The following is an 18126-nucleotide window of genomic DNA, read 5'->3' as shown; positions in this document are numbered from 1 at the left end:
AAACATCTTTTAACTTTGTCTTCAAAGTGCTATAAAGATAAATCTAAGACAGGTGATTTATGTTGTCACAGAATCCCTTTATACATACAAGATATCAAGACTATAACAACATTGTATGAAATAATAATGATCTAAAATGTATTCAGTAAAAGCTGCCATAGGGCAGTACCAAACTCATAAAACAAAGTCATTTGAAGGTGAAAGACTGTTTTTATATATTTAGAAATCATATGATCTAGTACAAAGTGTATGGTCTTTTTATACTCCTAATAGATGACATTAGGACTTTTTATATAGTCGTAACCTGCTAAAAGTTGTTCTTGTGTACAAAATACTAAATGATGGTCTTGCATGATAGAATCATTGCTACAGCTTAATGTTTTTGCATTTATTGTACGTGGCAGAATTGATCATGGCCATCATGATGGCAATGCTAGGAATTCCTTGACTGAGGCTGTTGAGTTTGACAAAGCCATTCACACAGCTGGGCAGCTGACTTCAGAATCTGACACACTGACTGTTGTGACTGCTGACCATTCTCATGTCTTCACCTTTGGAGGGTACACAGATCGTGGTAACAGTATTTTTGGTAAGGCACTTTATTAAAGTGAATCTTGCACTAAAATGCAAGGTCTTCATATGTGGCTACCACCACCACCTGTTGACAAAATATTGGATTACTGAATACTGAAATTAAAAAAGAAAAACACTTTAAAAAAAGAGGGATTCAAAATACTCTCCTAGTCACTGGCAGGACTGGACCACACAGAGGGATCTTGGAAAAGTTCAGGACCCTTATCTTGCAAAAGGATGTTGCAGCACCGTAAAGAAGCATGTTCTCACCTGATTTGGGATCCACAACTTTTTCAGGATACCCCAAGAAGACCCACTGGCATAACCTAGCTTGAAAGCCTGAGGGCAAGATAAGTATTTTTTACTCCCAACGATTTTTTTTTTTTTTAGTTAACTATAATGCAGCAGTTTGAGACCACAAGGTGGAAAGCAGCCACCTAAAAGGAACTTGCATCTTAGTGCAATTTGTAATTCTGCAGAATTTCCTTTGTGGCTATTTTACGCTTTCTGTATATAGTTATCTATAAGAGATGCTTGATTTTGGTGTTAATGTATTTTTATGTTATATTATGTGATGTTGATGGACATAAAGGTGCCTGAAGAAAATCCTGAGTTCTCTTTCTTGGGATTGGTACTTGTGGTCAGGTCACCAATTTAGCTGTGCTGGACCATGGGTATTAAAAAAAATGCAGTCATGTCACCAATGTAGCTGTGCTGGACTCTGGGTATTAAAATTTTTTTCAGTCAGGTCAAATTTAGCTCTGCTGGACCATGGGTTTTTAAAAAGAATGCAGTCAGGCAAAGGCAGACTCCCATTGCAGAGAGCAAATGTAGTTTTGCCATGGACATATACTTCTGTACAATAAAATAAAGGAAGCGGCTAAGATTTGAACCACGTTTTGGCAGGCTGAATGTACCAAGTTGATTGATCAATCATCTGCCTGCTATAGCCGCTAACAGTAATCACTGTCTTCTCCATGTGGTGATAGCTTCCCCCACCCCCCCCCACCGGGAGCACACAATTGCTTGGCAGGGTGGATTCCCTTGTCAGCATGGACTGTGTTGATGGCAGAACCATGCAAATTTCACACTGTCTGTGGCCTCCTTTAGGTTTGGTAGAGAGTTGCTAAAGCATACACAAAATGTTTGCCAACTGGATCAGCATCATGGGGAGTCTGATAATCACATAAACAATAAATACAACCATAAAAACATATATACACAGATGAGAGGTCTATAAAAGGTTCCTGCACTTTTTTACATTTAGTAGAGCTAAAGAACTTTTTGAAGAACCCTCATATGTGTGTGCATATATATATATATATATATATATATATATATATATATATATTTATGTACTGTATTTGCACTATTACAAGAACACAAATTAATAATCAGTTTATTATTCAATGTAATAACATAAAAAAAAAAAAATGAAGTTAGTCAGCACAAAATAATATATGTTCAAAGCGAAATAACACAGCTGCGGAACACTGAAGGCAAATATAGCAAAAACCTCAAATACACATAATAAAAGGAATAATGCAGCGCTAAAATATCCTCATAAGATTCCTCAACATATGAGAGACAGAATAAAAGTCTTATAGAAATAGAACTTGGATAGCAACGGTCAGCAGTGATGAATTCCTCTGTGTTGATAAAGGCGCACGTAGATATCTTTATAGTTTCAACAGACTCAGTGATTCCACCACCAGACAGCCCAACCGCTCACCTCAAAGTATAGACCCCTGATTTAACAGATAGGTCAAGCAAACATTAGCCACTTCCAGTGGACCCGCATCAAGATTCCAATGGCTCGAATAGATGAAACTCGGCTTCCTGATTAACGTTGTGGTGTCATCTATGGTAACTCGTATTTCCAAAGTGCAGTATCATAAAATCAGAAAAAATATATATAGTGCACACCGTATGGATAAAACACAGCCATGGAGATGGATAGGTGATCGAATATAACAAGACTGACTGGTAGCAAACTGTAGCATGACTACTTGTAGCTAACCATAGCTTGACTGGCTAATAGTGGGTCATAGCAGGACTACTGCCAGCAGACTATAGCAGGGCTAGCTGGTACTGACTGAAGCAAACTGACTGGCAGTGACTGTAGTAGGCAGACTGGTTGCAGAATGTGGTAGGCTGACTGGTAGGGACTTTAGTGAACTAACTGCTAGAGACTGTAGCAAGCAGAGACTGTGGTAAACTGACTGGTAGTAACTGTAACAGGCAGATTGGCATTTTGATGGACTGACCAGTAATGACTGAAGCTGGTAGTAACTACTGACAAAACTACTTACTAATTGGCTAGTAGTCAACTGTAGCAGGCTGGTTTGTAGGGACTGTAGCAGGCCCACTGGTAAGCAGACAGGCTATAGTCACCGTAGAAGGAACCCTGGTGGCAGACTGGCAGATGGTGACTGTAACTAGCAGACTGACTGGTAGCGACTGTAGCATACAGTCTGCGGCACTCTAGTGCTGACTGGTGAGCAGATTGGTAGAGAACTGTTGCAGACTTACTGTTAGGGACTATAGCAGTTGGACTCTGCTAGCAGACTGTTGTACACTGACTAGCAGTGGCTGTAGCAGACTGACTGGTAGTGGGTGTAATAGGTAGAATGCAGAGGATTTGTTTGTGAATGGTAGCAGGCATACAGGTGGACTTGTAAGCATAATGTGCCAGAATGAATAGTGGTGAACGTAGCGGGACTACTGGTAGCTTACTGTAGCTAGATTGGCTAGTAGTGGACCACAGCAGGACTACTGGCAGGCAGACTGTAGCGGGCAGACTGTAGCAGACTGTAACACACTGACTGGTAGGTACTGTAGCAGGCAGACTGTGGCACACTGACTGGTAGGTAATGTAGCAGGCAGACTGTGGCACACTGACAGGTACTGTAGTGGGCAGACTGTAGCACACTAACTGGTAAGTACTGTAGCAGGCAGACTCTAGCACACTGACTGGTAGGCACTGTAGCATGCAGACTATAGCACACTGACTGGTAGGCACTGTAGCGGGCAGACTGTAGCACACTGACTGGTAGGTACTGTAGCAGGCAGAATGTAACACACTGACTCGTAGGTACTGTAGCGGGCAGACTGTAGCACACAGACTGGTAGGTACTGTAGCAGGCAGACTGTAACACACTGACTGGTAGGTACTGTAGCAGGCAGACTGTAACACACTGACTGGTAGGTACTGTAGCAGACAGAATGTAACACACTGACTGGTAGGTACTGTAGCAGGCAGACTGTGGCACACTGACTGGTAGGCACTGTAGCGGGCAGACTGTAGCGCACTGACTGGTAGGTAATGTAGCAGGCAAACTGTAGCACACTGGCTGGTAGGTACTGTAGCGGGCAGACTGTAGCACACTGACTGGTAGGTACTGTAGCGGGCAGACTGTAGCACACTGACTGGTAGGTACTGTAGCAGGCAGACTGTGGCACACTGACTGGTAGGCACTGTAGCGGGCAGACTGTAGCGCACTGACTGGTAGGTACTGTAGCAGGCAGAATGTAACACACTGACTGGTAGGTAATGTAGCAGGCAGACTGTAGCACACTGACTGGTAGGTACTGTAGCAGGCATACTGTAACACACTGACCGGTAGGTACTGTAGTAGGCAGACTGTAGCACACTGACTGGTAGCGACTGTAACAAGCAGACTGACTTATAGAGACTGTAGCATACAGTCTGTGGCACTCTAGTACTGACTGGTGAGCAGATTGGTAGAGAACTGTTGCAGACTTACTGTTAGTTGGACTCTGCTAGCAGACTGTTGTGCACTGACTAGCAGTGGCTGTAGCAGACTGACTGGTAGTGGGTGTAATAGGTAGAATGTAGTGGATTTGTTTGTGAATGGTAGCAGGCATACCGGTGGACTTGTAAGCATAGTGTGCCAGAATGAATAGTGGTGAACGTAGCGGGACTACTGGTAGCTTACTGTAGCTAGATTGGCTAGTAGTGGACCACAGCAGGACTACTGGCAACAGACTGCCTGGTAGTGACTATAGCAGGCATGTTGCTAAAAGACTGTAGCGGGTTAACTGGTAGGTACTGTAGCAGGCAGACTGTAGCACACTGACTGGTAGGTACTGGTAGCAGTAGACTCTAGCACACTGACTGGTAGGTACTGGTAGCAGGCAGACTATGGCACACTGACTGGTAGGCACTGTAGCAGGCAGACTATAGCGCACTGACTGGTAGCTACTGTAGCAGGCAGACTATAGCGCACTGACTGGTAGCTACTGTAGCAGGCAGACTGTAGCGCACTGACTGGTAGGCACTGTAGCAGGCAGACTATAGCGTACTGACTGGTAGCTACTGTAGCGGGCAGACTGTAGCGCACTGACTGGTAGGTACTGTAGCAGGCAGACTGTAGCACACTGACTGGTAGGTACTGTAGCGGGCAGACTGTAGCACACTGACTGGTAGGTACTGTAGCGGGCAGACTGTAGCGCACTGACTGGTAGGTACTGTAGCGGGCAGACTGTAGCGCACTGACTGGTAGGTACTGTAGCGGGCAGACTGTAACACACTGACTGGTAAGTACTGTAGCGGGCAGACTGTAGCACACTGACTGGTAGGTACTGTAGCAGGCAGACTGTAACACACTGATCGGTAGGTACTGTAGCGGGCAGACTGTAGCACACTGACCGGTAGGTACTGTAGCGGGCAGACTGTAGCGCACTGACTGGTAGGTACTGTAGCGGGCAGACTGTAACACACTGACCGGTAGGTACTGTAGCAGGCAGACTGTAGTGCACTGACTAATAGGTACTGTAGCAGGCATACTGTAACACACTGACCGGTAGGTACTGTAGCGGGCAGACTGTAGCACACTGACCGGTAGGTTCTGTAGCGGGCAGACTGTAGCACACTGACCGGTAGGTACTGTAGCGGGCAGACTGTAGCACACTGACTGGTAGGGTACTGTAGCGGGCAGACTGTGGCGCACTGACTGGTAGGTACTGTAGCGGGCAGACTGTAGCGCACTGACTGGTAGGTACTGTAGCGGGCAGACTGTAGCGCACTGACTGGTAGGTATTTGGATGCGTAGTTCCTCGTTGTGTAGGGCGTGCGTTCCACCAAGAAACAGCCGACAACCAAAGACGACCGGAACTGTGCATGTACGAACGTGACTGGGTACCGCCTCGACGTACGTTTCGTTTGACACGTCATCAGGAAGCGTACCCAGTCACAGAGTCAACGTTCTTTATGGTGTCTCGATCAATCCATAGACCAATCGGGAAAAACTTAATTTAGTGCGCAGCCTCTGTCCCACTCAAGGCTTGACAACAATACATGGTTTGTTAAAACATAACTGGCAAATAAACGCTAAAACATAATTAACCCTAAATCACAGGGATAAATTAGACATACCAGAAATTTAATAATAAAGTGAAAATTAAAAAATATATATAATAATCCTATGGGATATTCCTATTAGAAAAAAAGAGGGAGTAAGTTTCTTGTAATTTGCAAGATAACCTCTAGATGTCAGTCTGTAGTTGAAAATTTTTTTTTTTTTTTTTCATACCACTGACTAAACAAAAAGAAATAAGGTTTTTACACCTAAATAGTTCGTTACAATTTTTTATAAAAAATATAATTTTCATAAAATATATTGGTGCCATTTCTAGAAAAATATTTAGCAATATTCTTAACTCCAAATGTAAGGAAAAAACAAAAAGCAAAACCCTACATCATAGGATAGAAAAATTCACCAAACAAATTTGGAAATAGAGAAAAGGCAGAAAAATGCCTAGATCAAACAAAGGGGAAAATTTCAATCGTTGGACAAAAAACAATTTAAATCAAGCTCTATGTTCATTCCTAAAGGCTGCATTGTCTTTAATTTATATATCCACTTTGTTTCATTCTTTGATATTTCCCTTTTCATATGGGTTCCTCTCCAATGTTTTGAGATCTTATCGATCCCATAAAATTTACAAAGTGAAGGATCGCTATCGTGATGTGATTTGAAATGTCTTGACACACTATGATTGGGAAAACCTTTCTTAATATTTGTGAGATGTTCATTAATTCTAATTCTTAACTGTCTAGTAGTTCGACCTACATACTGTATAGAACAAGGTCATTCTAGCACATACGTTACATGATCCGAATTACACGTAATTAGTGGTTTAATTTTATACTCCAGCTTGGTGACTTGAGATTGAAACTGAATAATCTTCCTTGATGAGCCGGGTCCTCTGGTGGTCTTGCAGGCTTTGCATCTCGTGCAATAATGGAAACCGGATCCATCAAGAAAGGTTACAAGCTTTTTAGGGGGATCGGGAACATTACGGGCTAATTGATTTCTCAGACCCGGTGCCCTTCTGTAGATGAATTTGGGGTTCTGTGGAATGATAGAGACCAAATCTTTATCTTGTTGTAAAATGGGCCAATATTTTTTAAAAAATGTTTCTACTTGTCTGTACTGCCTATTGAACCCTGTCACAAAGGCTGTGGCTCCTTGATGTTCTGGTTTAGCTTTTGATACCAGTAAAGTTTGTCTATCCATCTGTGACACCTGTGTTACAACTTTCTCTAGAGTTTTTTGGGAGTAGCCTTTTTCTAAGAACCTACTGGTTAGAACCTTAGCTTGTGAATGGAAGTCAGACTCCTCCTCGCAGTTCCGTTTTAATCGCATATATTGTCCTTTCGGGACAGCTCCTATCCACTGTGGGTGGTGACAACTATGTGTGGGCACATACCCATTTCTGTCTGTGACTTTAAAATCTTAAGTTTGGATTCTTTTGTTAGTGCCCACTTTATTGCTGTAAGTGCGTCCTTATGTTGGATATTAGTATGGGGTGTTTTCTATGTCCATAAGTTTTGGTGAAGGGACGTGTCACTACCTTGTAGAAGATTCCAGCCGCTTTCTGGCATATGGATTCAGAAGGAGTTTTTCACTGAAAGAATCACTGTTTTGGACTTTGGATTTATATTTATATATTTTTTTTGCTTCTAGTATTCAATTGGGACTATATTTATTATTGTTTATATCATACATTCGTTTGTAATTATTTGTTTTTTATAATTTTTTGGTGATAGGTTATCACTTTAGATGTTTTATGATTATCAATTTTCACATTTGTGATTGATATTTATATTTGTTTAGCGCCCCTATTATTATTATACTGGTAGCAGTAGACTCTAGCACACTGACTGGTAGGTACTGGTAGCAGGCAGACTATAGCGCTCTGATTGGTAGGTACTGTAGCACACTGACTGGTAGGTATTGTAGCAGGCAGACTGTAGCACACTGACTGGTAGGTACTGTAGCAGGCAGACTGTAACACACTGACTGGTAGGTACTGTAGCGGGCAGACTGTGGCACACTGACTGGTAGGTAATGTATCAGACTGTAGCACACTGACTGGTAGGTACTGTAGCAGGCAGACTGTAGCACACTGACAGGTACTGTAGCAGGCAGACTGTAGCACACTGACCGGTAGGTACTGTAGCAGGCAGACTGTGGCACACTGACAGCAACTGTAGCGGGCAGACTGTAGCACACTGACTGGTAGGTAATGTAGCAGACTGTAGCACACTGACCGGTAGGTACTGTAGCAGGCAGACTGTAGCACACTGACTTGTAGGTACTGTTGCAAGCAGATTTGCAGTGCACTGGCTGATATTGACTGTAGAATGCCCACTGACTTGTAGTGTAAACACTTTGATAATTTTAAAATAATTGTGAGGATCTTCTATATATGTCTCATGTACTTTGTCATGGATACTATAAAAAGCTTTTCACTGTTAACTGATATTTCTTTTAGGTTGTTCTTTTGCAATGCAGTAACTGATGGGTCCCTCTAATGCCCCGTACACACGTCCAGACTTTTCAACATCAAAAGTCTGACGGAATGATTCCGGCAGACTATTCGATCGTGTGTGGGCTGCAGCGGACTTTTGATTTGCAAAAGTCTGACAGACTTTAGAAATGGAACATGTTTCAAATTTTTCCGACAGAAATCCGCTCGTGTGTGTGCTAGTCTGACGGACTAAAACCGACGCTAGGGCAGCTATTGGCTACTGGCTATGAACTTCCTTATTCTAGTCCAGTCATACGTCATCACGTTCGAATCCGTCGGACTTTGGTGTGATTGTGTGTGGCCAAGTCCGTTCATTCGGAAAGTCCGTCAGAACTCTGTCAGAACTCCGTCAGAACTCCGTCGAAAGTCTGCCGGACTAAAGTCCTGTCGTGTGTACGCGGCATAATACTATTTTCTCCTAACAATTAATTTCTGCCCTTATTTTTGTGCTTTTCAGAGAGAGAAAAAAATCTTAGTATACTCTTTTCAGCAGTAATCATTTCTTAAGAATGGCCAGTTTATTTTAAATCATTATTTATTAAATAACATGACTGCCAAGAATCATTGAAGCTTTATTTTACTTTATATTTTGTAGGCTTGGCACCAAACAAAGCCAGTGACCTCAAACCATTTACCAGCTTGCTGTATGGGAATGGTCCTGGATTCCAGCTCACTAATGGACAACGAGAAGATATCACTGCCATTGATACTGGTATGAATCATCTTACTGCTTTTGATGAAAGGCCTTATTTTTCTGCTGTTATCACAATTTCATAACTATATATTTCCATTCAACAAAACAATGCTTTATTATTTTTCTATAATTTGTTACTTAATAATGCTGACAAGACTTAGATAGCAGGTTCATCATAATCATAATGGGGCAAAAAGTTAATTGTAAGATGTAAAAATAGCAACATGTTCTTTAATAGTGTCTCCATATAGACTACAAATCATAGTAAAAGCCTCAGACAATGATGGTAGCATTAACTTACTCTAAACTGAATTCCAGGCAAGCAGCGAACTAAACAGTTGAAATACACTTACAGGCTATGTTTAGGGGCATTTTTGGTGCTTCCCTATTTGCTTGAATGGGTCGTGTTGGTGGTGTAACTGCCTGGGAAATGTGACAGGATTGATAATTTTTGCCATGGGTGCGAAGCAAAGGATAACGTCTGTGGCATGTGAACACCCCAATCTGCGGCCTATGGAGCTTAAAGTGGAAGTCTTGTTAGATCACTTTAGGTTTGCCCCCTTTTGCAGTTATAGCTATGTAAAATATAAAACATAAGTGTCTATTCTTCATAAAGTTCCATAGCACACTGTCTCACCCTGCTCTGCACATGCTCAGTTGCTCTTTATTTTATTTTTTTAGCACTGTGCCTAAATTGTAGAGAACAATCTGCTGACAGCTTAAAGGTTTTAGTGCTGCTCAGGGGCTCTGGGCTTCAGCAAAATGGCAGCCTCTAGCAAGAAAATACAGGAGCAATGATGGAGGCAATTTACAGTACACTCATTTTTGGTAGCATATCTATTATTGTGGAGTGAATGTTCCTTGCTCAAGAACATTATTTATTATCAAACTTACTTTAGGAGTGGGTGGTTGGGTGGCACTAAAAATACAACTCAACTGCATAATGTTAAGGCCTTCCCACCCCAATCCACAACTCTAAGTGAGCCAGTATGTTTACTATTGTACCTGCAAAAGGAATTGTAGTTCTGCTTAGTCAGTCTTGCTTTCTTCTTAGGTTGCAATCACACATGATCGCGGGCGAAATCCCCACAATTCCGGCCCTGCAAATGTAGGTAGAGGATTGAGAACAATAAAAGGGACAGACTAAAGTGGGACCCCTGCCTAATACTATGTTTAAAAATGTCAACTCCCCGCCCCTCACTACCTATGCGTATTTAGGTGTATTCATAAATGTGTATACTTAGCCATTTTCAGCCTGCTTCAGTCCGGTCACGTGGTCCCCTGTGTCAGTGGCAATCACAGGGTAGAGTTGGGATTGCTCAACGATGACGAGGGGGGGTTTTGGGGGTATTAATAGGCTCCCAGGTCCCAGTCATTGTCAATACGCCCTCCTCTCCACTGCAGCAGCTGATAAGTGACACAGGAGCCAGAACTGTGGATCACATAACTGTACTGAAAATAAATAAGGTATGCGCATTTGTTTTACACAGGTTAGGCAACATATGTAGAAGGAGGGGGATGGAATATTTTTGAACATAGTGAGCGTTGGGTAGGAATTCTACTTTGACTTGTTCACGCCAGATGTGTTGGGGCTACTCTGGCAGCTATTTGTAGGGCAGCCCCAATACATAGACATTCCTATGGTGTCTGTTCACAATACAATGTTGCTGTGGTTCTGCATGCAGTACTTATTTTAATCGCCGTTAGTTGCTTGTGAACCACTGCATCGCAACGCCATTCTACTGGGGATCATTCATGACATGTTACTAAAGTTTTGCAAAAAAAAAAAAAAAGGAAACAGTGTCATGTGCAGAGATTTGTGCATTAACACTGTGTATCCCAGTGCACACCAGTACCCACTGGTGTAAACAAGCCTTTAGAGCACTGTTTCTCAATTCCAGTCATCAAGGCGCCCCAACAGGTCATGTTTTCAGGATTTCCCTCAGATGAAACGGCTGTGGTAATTACTAAGGTAGTGAAACTGATCAAATCGCCTGTGCAAAAAAATGGAAAGCCTGAAAACATGACCTGTTGGTGTGCCTTGAGGACTGGAATTGAGAAACACTGCTTTAGAGCAAGGGTCTTCAAACTTTCTAAACAAAGGGCCAGTTTACTGTCCTTCAGATTTTAGTGGAGCCAGACTGTGGCCATTGAGAGTAGAAAAGGTCTCAACATCGGTGAGAGAAAAATAATGCCCCATTGTTTGTCTCAGTGGGAGGAATTGTGACCCATCACTTGTGTCACTGGCAGGAATTGTGACCCATCACTTGTGTCACTGGGAGGAATTGTGCCATATCATTTGTGTCACTGGGAGGAATTGTGCCATATCATTTGTGTCACTGGGAGGAATTGTGCCCCATCATTGGTGTCATTGGGTCCCATTATTGGTGTCACTGGGAGAAATTGTGCCCCATTATTACTGTCAGTGGGAGGAATTGTGCCCCATTGTTGGAATCACTGGGAGGAATTGTGCCCTATCATTGGTGTCATTGGACCCCTTTATTGCTGTCATTGAAAGAAATTGTTCACCACCATTGGTGTCATTGGGAGGAATTGTGCCCCATCATTGGTGTCATTAGGGGAACTGGGCCCTATCATTGGTGTCATTGGGAGAAATTGTGCCCCATCTTTGGTTTAATGGGGAGGAATTCTGTCCCTTCATTGGTGGGAGTGGGGGGGGGGAATTATGTCCCATTGTTGGTATCAGTGAATGAAAGTGTTCCCCGAGGACTGCATAAAAGCAAGCAAAGGGCTGCATCTGGCCCCTGGGCTGCAGTTTGGGGACCCTTACTTTAGAGTGAGGAGAAAGAACAGAAAAGTGGAAATAGATTGGAAAAAATTGTTGGGACCAGCATGGTTTGACTGGTTATAGGTTAGGAAGAGCCTGGTGGTTACTTAGATAGTATACACGTCATAAGCCATTAGAGTAGCTTGCTCAACCATGTACTAGCTGAATTCCCTAATATTACTGTGCCATAGCTGTGTGTATGAGATTACCAGTTTGTATAGTCTTGATTCAAGTCAGTTCAATGAAACCAAGTATTCCTAAATCACTTTTCTTGCTTTCTTTGGGCGTTCATAAGGTCTGCCTTTAAAATAAAATCAGTAATCCTAGAAAACCAATGGGGAATTGTAGGTGAGTTGCTTTTCTTCTAAAAGACTTGGATACAAGCTTTGGTTGCAATCAGAATGTGGGTCAAAAGGTGGTTTGTATCTGCAGTGTGAATTGCTAGAACTGTAAACAAGGCAAATTACAGTACCTTTCTTTGCTTTGGGGCTGGTTGGGAAAAGCTGCCCCTGGTGTGAATAGGCCCTTGCTTTGTCTTAGAGGGGGCAAATCTGGCATGAAAGAAAGGTCGTCAGCTTCTGACTTACATTATCAGCAAATATGCAGAACATGCCAATTTTGGGAAGGACAACTGCAAACAAAGAGTCTAAACAAGAAAGCAATAAATATTTCAATTCATGACATTACAACTGACCTGGGTAGTACTAAACAGTGGTTGAAAATGCAGACGGAAACTTGCAGGGCTACCCCAAGAAAAAGGCGTCACTCACCTGGCAATGCGCTCTCTCTCTCTCTCTCTCTCTCTCTCTCTCTCTCTATATATATATATATATATATATATATATATATATATATATATATATATATATATATATATATATACACACACACATATAGTGACTGTATGCAAGGTGATATAGTGTATAATCCCTACATTTCACCTTGCATTCGTTCTGTTGTAAGGGAGGGATTGAACCGAAATACGGCCCGGGTTTTTCCAGCCTCTGTGGCAGGCTGGGTTCCAGTTTGGATGTTCTGGTCCACTTGAGCCCACACTCAGGTGGACTTTAAATAACCAGGAAGAGAGCTCAACAGGGCTCTGGTTTGGAGACTCAGGAAGGAACCTGAGTGAGAGGAGCTCTGGGTGTTGGATTAAAAGGTTTGCTTTTTCTGTATGTTTTTGTGGGTGACGGGGACCAGCCCCGCACTGTATAGAGGGGAGACTATTTGTTTCGTTAGCGCCGAACGGCAAGGATTTGATTTACTGTTTGTTTTTATTTTGCAAACCTCCTGCAAATAAACCAGGCATCTGCCATATTTTGAAGAAAGTGCCCATTTGCTGACTGTCATTCAGAAAAGGTGATCCCCACGAGCTAATTACCCCACTATATACACACACACACACACACACACACACACACACACACACACACACACACACACACACACACACACACACACACACTGCCTTGCAAACCCCCCACCCCTTGGCTTTTTATCTATTTTGTTACATTACAGCCTTTAGTTCAATGTTTTTTTAATCTGAATTTAATGTGATGGATCAGAACACAATAGTCTAAGTTGGTGAAGTAAAATTTGAAAAATACATACATAAAACTATTTTTCAGAAATAAAAAACTGATAATTCGCATGTGTGTATGTATTCACCCTCTTTGTTATGAAGCCCATAAAAAGATCTGGTGCAACCAATTACCTTCAGAAGTCACATAATTAGTGAAATTATATCCACCTGTGTGCAATATAAGTGTCACATTTTCTGTCATTACATATAAACACATTTTGAAAGGCCCCAGAGGCTGCAACACCTAAGTGGAACCACTAACCAAACACTTCTGTGAAGACCAAGGAACTCTCCAAACAAGTAAGGGACAATGTTGTTGAGAAGTAAAAGTCAGGGTTAGGCTTTAAAAAAATATCCAAATCTGTGATGATCGCTAGGAGCACCATCAAATCCATCATAACCAAATGGAAAGAACATGGCACAACAGCAAACCTGCCAAGAGACAGCCGCAAACCAAAACTCACAGACCGGACAAGGAGGGCATTAATCAGAGTGGCAGCACAGAGACCTAAGGTAACCCTGGAGGAGCTTCAGCGTTCCACAGCAGAGACTTGAGTATCTGTACATAGGACGGCAATAAGCCGTACACTCCATAGAGTTGGGCTTTATGGCAGAGTGGCCAGAAGAAAGACATTACTTTCAGCAAAAAAATGGTCGTTTTGAGTTTGTGAAAAGGCATGTGGGAGACTCCCAAAATGTATGGAGGAAGGTGCTCTGGTCTGATGAGACTAAAACGTAACTTTTTGGCCATCAAAGAAACCGCTATGTCTGGTGCAAACCCATCGCATCACCCAAAGAACACCACCCCCACAGTAAAACATGGTGGTGGTAGCCTCATGCTGTGGGGATGTTTTTCAGCAGTCGGGTCTGTGAAACTTGGCAGAGTTGAGGGAAAGATGGATGGTGCTAAATACAGGGATATTCTGTGTGTGATTGGAGGCTAGGATGGAGGTTTACCTTCCAGTAAGGATAATGACCCCAAACACAATGCTAAAGCAACACTTGAGTGGTTTAAGGGGAAACATGTAAATGTGTTGGAATGGCCTAGTCAAAGCCCAGACCTCAATCCAATAGAAAATCTGTGGTCATACTTAAAGATTGCTGTTCACAAGCACAAACCATCCCACTTGAAGGAGCTGGAGCAGTTTTGCAAGGAGGAATGGGCAAAAATCCCAGTGGTAAAAGCGACTTGGAGCTGTGATAGCCAAAAAGGTGGCTCTACAAAGTATTGACTTTAAGGGGGTGTATAGTTATGCACATTGATGTTTTTCTGTTATTTTGTCCTATTTGTTGTTTGCTTCACAATATAAAAAAAAACACCTTCAAAGTTGTTGGTAAATTAAATGATGCAAATCCTCAAACAATTCACGTTAATTCCAGAAAAATTAAAAAATGTCAAGGGGGGCGGTATACTTTTGCAGTAGCATGCTTGGGGAATGCGGGTGGGTGAAATCTAGACCAGGAACCAGCACTCTTTTTTTATTTTTATTTTTTTGCAGTCCATACTGAATGGTTAGGCTGGAAGGGGGTATCTGTACTGGTGGGATATGAATTGGGGGGTCTGTACTTTGGGGGTTGGGCTAGTAAGGGGGACTGTACTGGGGGAGGAGTCTATATGGGAGGGTTGACGGGGGCTATACTAGTTTTTTTTTTTTTACTGTGGAGTTAGGTTGGGAGGTTACTATACTGGGGGAGATGTCTGTACTGAGGGGTTCGGCTGGGATGGGGGGACTGTATTTGAAGGTCTGCACTGAGGGTTTATGCTGGGAGGCGGAACTCTCTGGGAAGCCTGTATTGATGGATTAGGCTAGGAGGGGGCTGTACAGAAGGGTGTTTGTACAGTGCAGGCTGTGCTAAGGGGTTAGGCTGGGGGGGGGGGGGGGGGGTCTGTCCTGATGGGTAGGCTGGGAGGAGGACAGTACAGGGAGTGTCTATACTGGGGTAGTCTGGGAAGGGGGGGACTATACTGGGAATCAGGCTGGGTGAGGGGACTGTACTTAAGAGTGTCTGTACTGAGGGGTTAGACTGCGAGAGGTAATGATACTGGGGTGTCTGTACTGACAGGTTAGGCTGGGGGGTGGGTCTGTATGGGCAGTGTTTGTACAGGGGAAACCTGTACTGAAAGGTGAGGCTGGGAGGGGGGATTTGTACTAGGGGGTCTGTACTGATAGGTTAGGCTGAGAGAGGTACTTCACAGGGGGTCTGTACTGGATTTTTAGACTGGGAAGGGGTTCTGTACTGAGGGGTTAGGTTGGAGTGGTCTATAATGAAGGGTTAGGTTGGGAGAGTTTGTATTGGAGGGATCAGTACTGAAGGTTTAGGCTGGAAGGGGGGGGGGGGGATCTGGACTGGGTGAGTGTGTACTTAAGGGTTAGTCTAGAAGAGGGGTCTGTAATGAATGGGACTATACAGGGGGAAGGGTGGAGTCTTTATTGAGGTGGAAGGCTGAGAGAAGGAATTCAGGGCGCTGGGGGAAGATATATACTGGGGGAGATTGGGGATGTTAGTTGAGATCTCAGTTGATATATGGGCTGTGTTTTTTTTTGTTTTTTTTTGGGGTTGTATTCTGTGCAGTGGCCTGTGAATTACACACCCCTGAGGATTATGCACTCCTGAGAGTGTAGGTATAAAGGCATATGTGTGCTGTGTATACAGTAAGTAGGCTCCTGTTTTATTTAACCATGGCCCTTTAAGCCCTTCTCACAATTTTGCCATGTTATTCTTATAATTATTGGCTCCAGGTGACAGAAATGCTAGGTATGGGTAATATAGGTCTTATATATAAAAGTGTTTTTTTTTTTTTTTTTTTTAGGCGTTGTTGCCTATAACAATCAACTAGAGTCAATTGTTCACATGCAAGAAACCTGAATTGGTGCTAGAATTTGATTGGTTACTACTTTCGGGTTATTTCATGCCTAAAATGTATTTGTACACTTTAGCATTTATTAGGGTTTGAAAATGTAATGTTTACATGATCTAACTCATTGTTTAATATACTTTTTCAACAGAAGCCTCCAATTACAGACAGCAGGCAGCTGTCCCACTCCCTTCAGAAACCCATGGAGCAGAGGATGTGGCCATCATGGCTAAAGGCCCCTTTGCTCATCTGTTCCATGGCATCCACGAGCAGAACTACATTGCCCATGTGATGGCCTATGCGGCCTGTCTGGAGCCCTATACAGACTGTATACAGTTAAGATCTGCCTCTCCCCATAAGTAAACATGCTTTAGGTTGATGGTTGGGAGCTATTTTTGTTATTGACCGCAGAAAGCCATAATTGGCAGTTTTCTCATGTTTTCAACTTTTTTTTTTCACGCATGTAACAATTGGTATGAGGATATTTTGCAATTTTTTTAAACAATAAAAAGCTTATTTCATTCCAAAGATAAGTGTTCATATTTTACAGTGAAATGGAGGCTTACTCACACATACAAAAACCATGTAAGTCTACCACAAACCTCTCTTGACACTTTGCAAATGAACAAGTAATCCCGAGAGCACCTGACGATGAAATGTATTAGTTCCGACAAATGGAAACTCTGGACTTCTTTAATTTGTACACCCACTTGATTTTCATTACGTTTTTAGAATAGTTTAGAAAGAAGCTTCACTATATAGCTGCCAATACTGTATAAACACTGCAATTTTACAGCAATTCCACTGTGAGGCAGAAGAGTACAATAAATGAAGACTGCATTCCGCAAGGCCATGAGCGTAGCGATCATAGCTGGAAATAACAGATCAGGTGAAAGTACCTGTCAGTCTAGTAAAAAGAAAGATGCATAAAGTAAAATGTATTGAAGGTTTGACAAGATAGTAAACTTTTTTTTTTTTTTTTAAGTTGAATAAAAAAAAAAAATGGGACAGAAATGACAAAATACACAAAAAAAACAAAAAAAAAAAACACAAATGCCAAGTACATTAAATTAAAGTAACCCATATATGCCTTCATCCTCCCAAAAGATAACACTCTTTAAATAAAGAAAAAAAAATCTTTTTTTTGTCCACGCATTTTTCACTTGAGCAGCTCAGTGAGCAAAAGCAAGACTTTTTGCCATTGCAAATTTTCACTGTCAATGATATCAGTAATTTTGTGGAAATTACTTTTCTCATCTCTACTAATCAACAGCACAAATAGTTTCATCTAGCTGGATTTCACCAGTGGTGGGTGACAAATGACCATCCCCAAATAGTATAGTATGTTAAACCTGTAGGTAAAGAAGATAACCAGAACCTTCGCTAAGTGGAAGAGTGAGTGGGTTTGATAATAAAGTTGTCAGTGTCTCCACCCGGGACAAGGCCTCTGAACAAAGGGGAGTTCCTCCCTGGGAAAGAAACCAGTACTCTAAACAAAGTAGCAGGCGCAGAGGAAGTATTGCATCCAGCATATATTAAAGTGTCCGAATCTCCTCTGCTTGGGTCCCCTGCCACCTCGCCCTCCTCTTCTTGGTGCATCCTCATAGATAGCTGCTTCCTGTAGGAGCATACCTACAAGCTCAATCCTGAGCTGCGCTGCCTACATCCATAGACGCAGGCATGTAGCTTGGCCACGCCTGCATACAGAATTTAACTGCCAATGGCTCCTGCTGCTGCCTCTGTGCACAAAGAGAGTGGGTAGATCTGCTGCAGACGGGCACAGCACTTGACTG

At 42.5% G+C, this 18126-nt stretch overlaps 1 protein-coding gene across 1 annotated transcript in view; it reads left to right on the top strand.

Moving 5' to 3' along the window:
• Positions 1–16866, top strand: part of LOC143988234 (alkaline phosphatase, tissue-nonspecific isozyme-like) — a 59343-nt gene extending 42477 nt beyond the window's left edge. The window contains exons 9-11 of the mRNA XM_077487645.1: positions 398–589; positions 9008–9124; positions 16485–16866. Of these exons, the coding sequence (XP_077343771.1) occupies positions 398–589; positions 9008–9124; positions 16485–16696 (521 nt within the window). The 3' untranslated portion in view covers positions 16697–16866. The remainder of the gene's footprint in view (positions 1–397; positions 590–9007; positions 9125–16484) is intronic.
• Positions 16867–18126: the final 1260 nt, after the last annotated feature.

The sequence above is a fragment of the Lithobates pipiens genome, unplaced genomic scaffold, assembly GCF_037356315.1.
Source record: "Lithobates pipiens isolate NorthernLeopardFrog02 unplaced genomic scaffold, aLitPip1_a1.2 Scaffold_18, whole genome shotgun sequence".
Lineage (NCBI taxonomy): Eukaryota > Metazoa > Chordata > Amphibia > Anura > Ranidae > Lithobates > Lithobates pipiens.
Note: the sequence above shows the minus strand (reverse complement) of the source record. Positions and strands in the feature narration are given on the sequence as shown.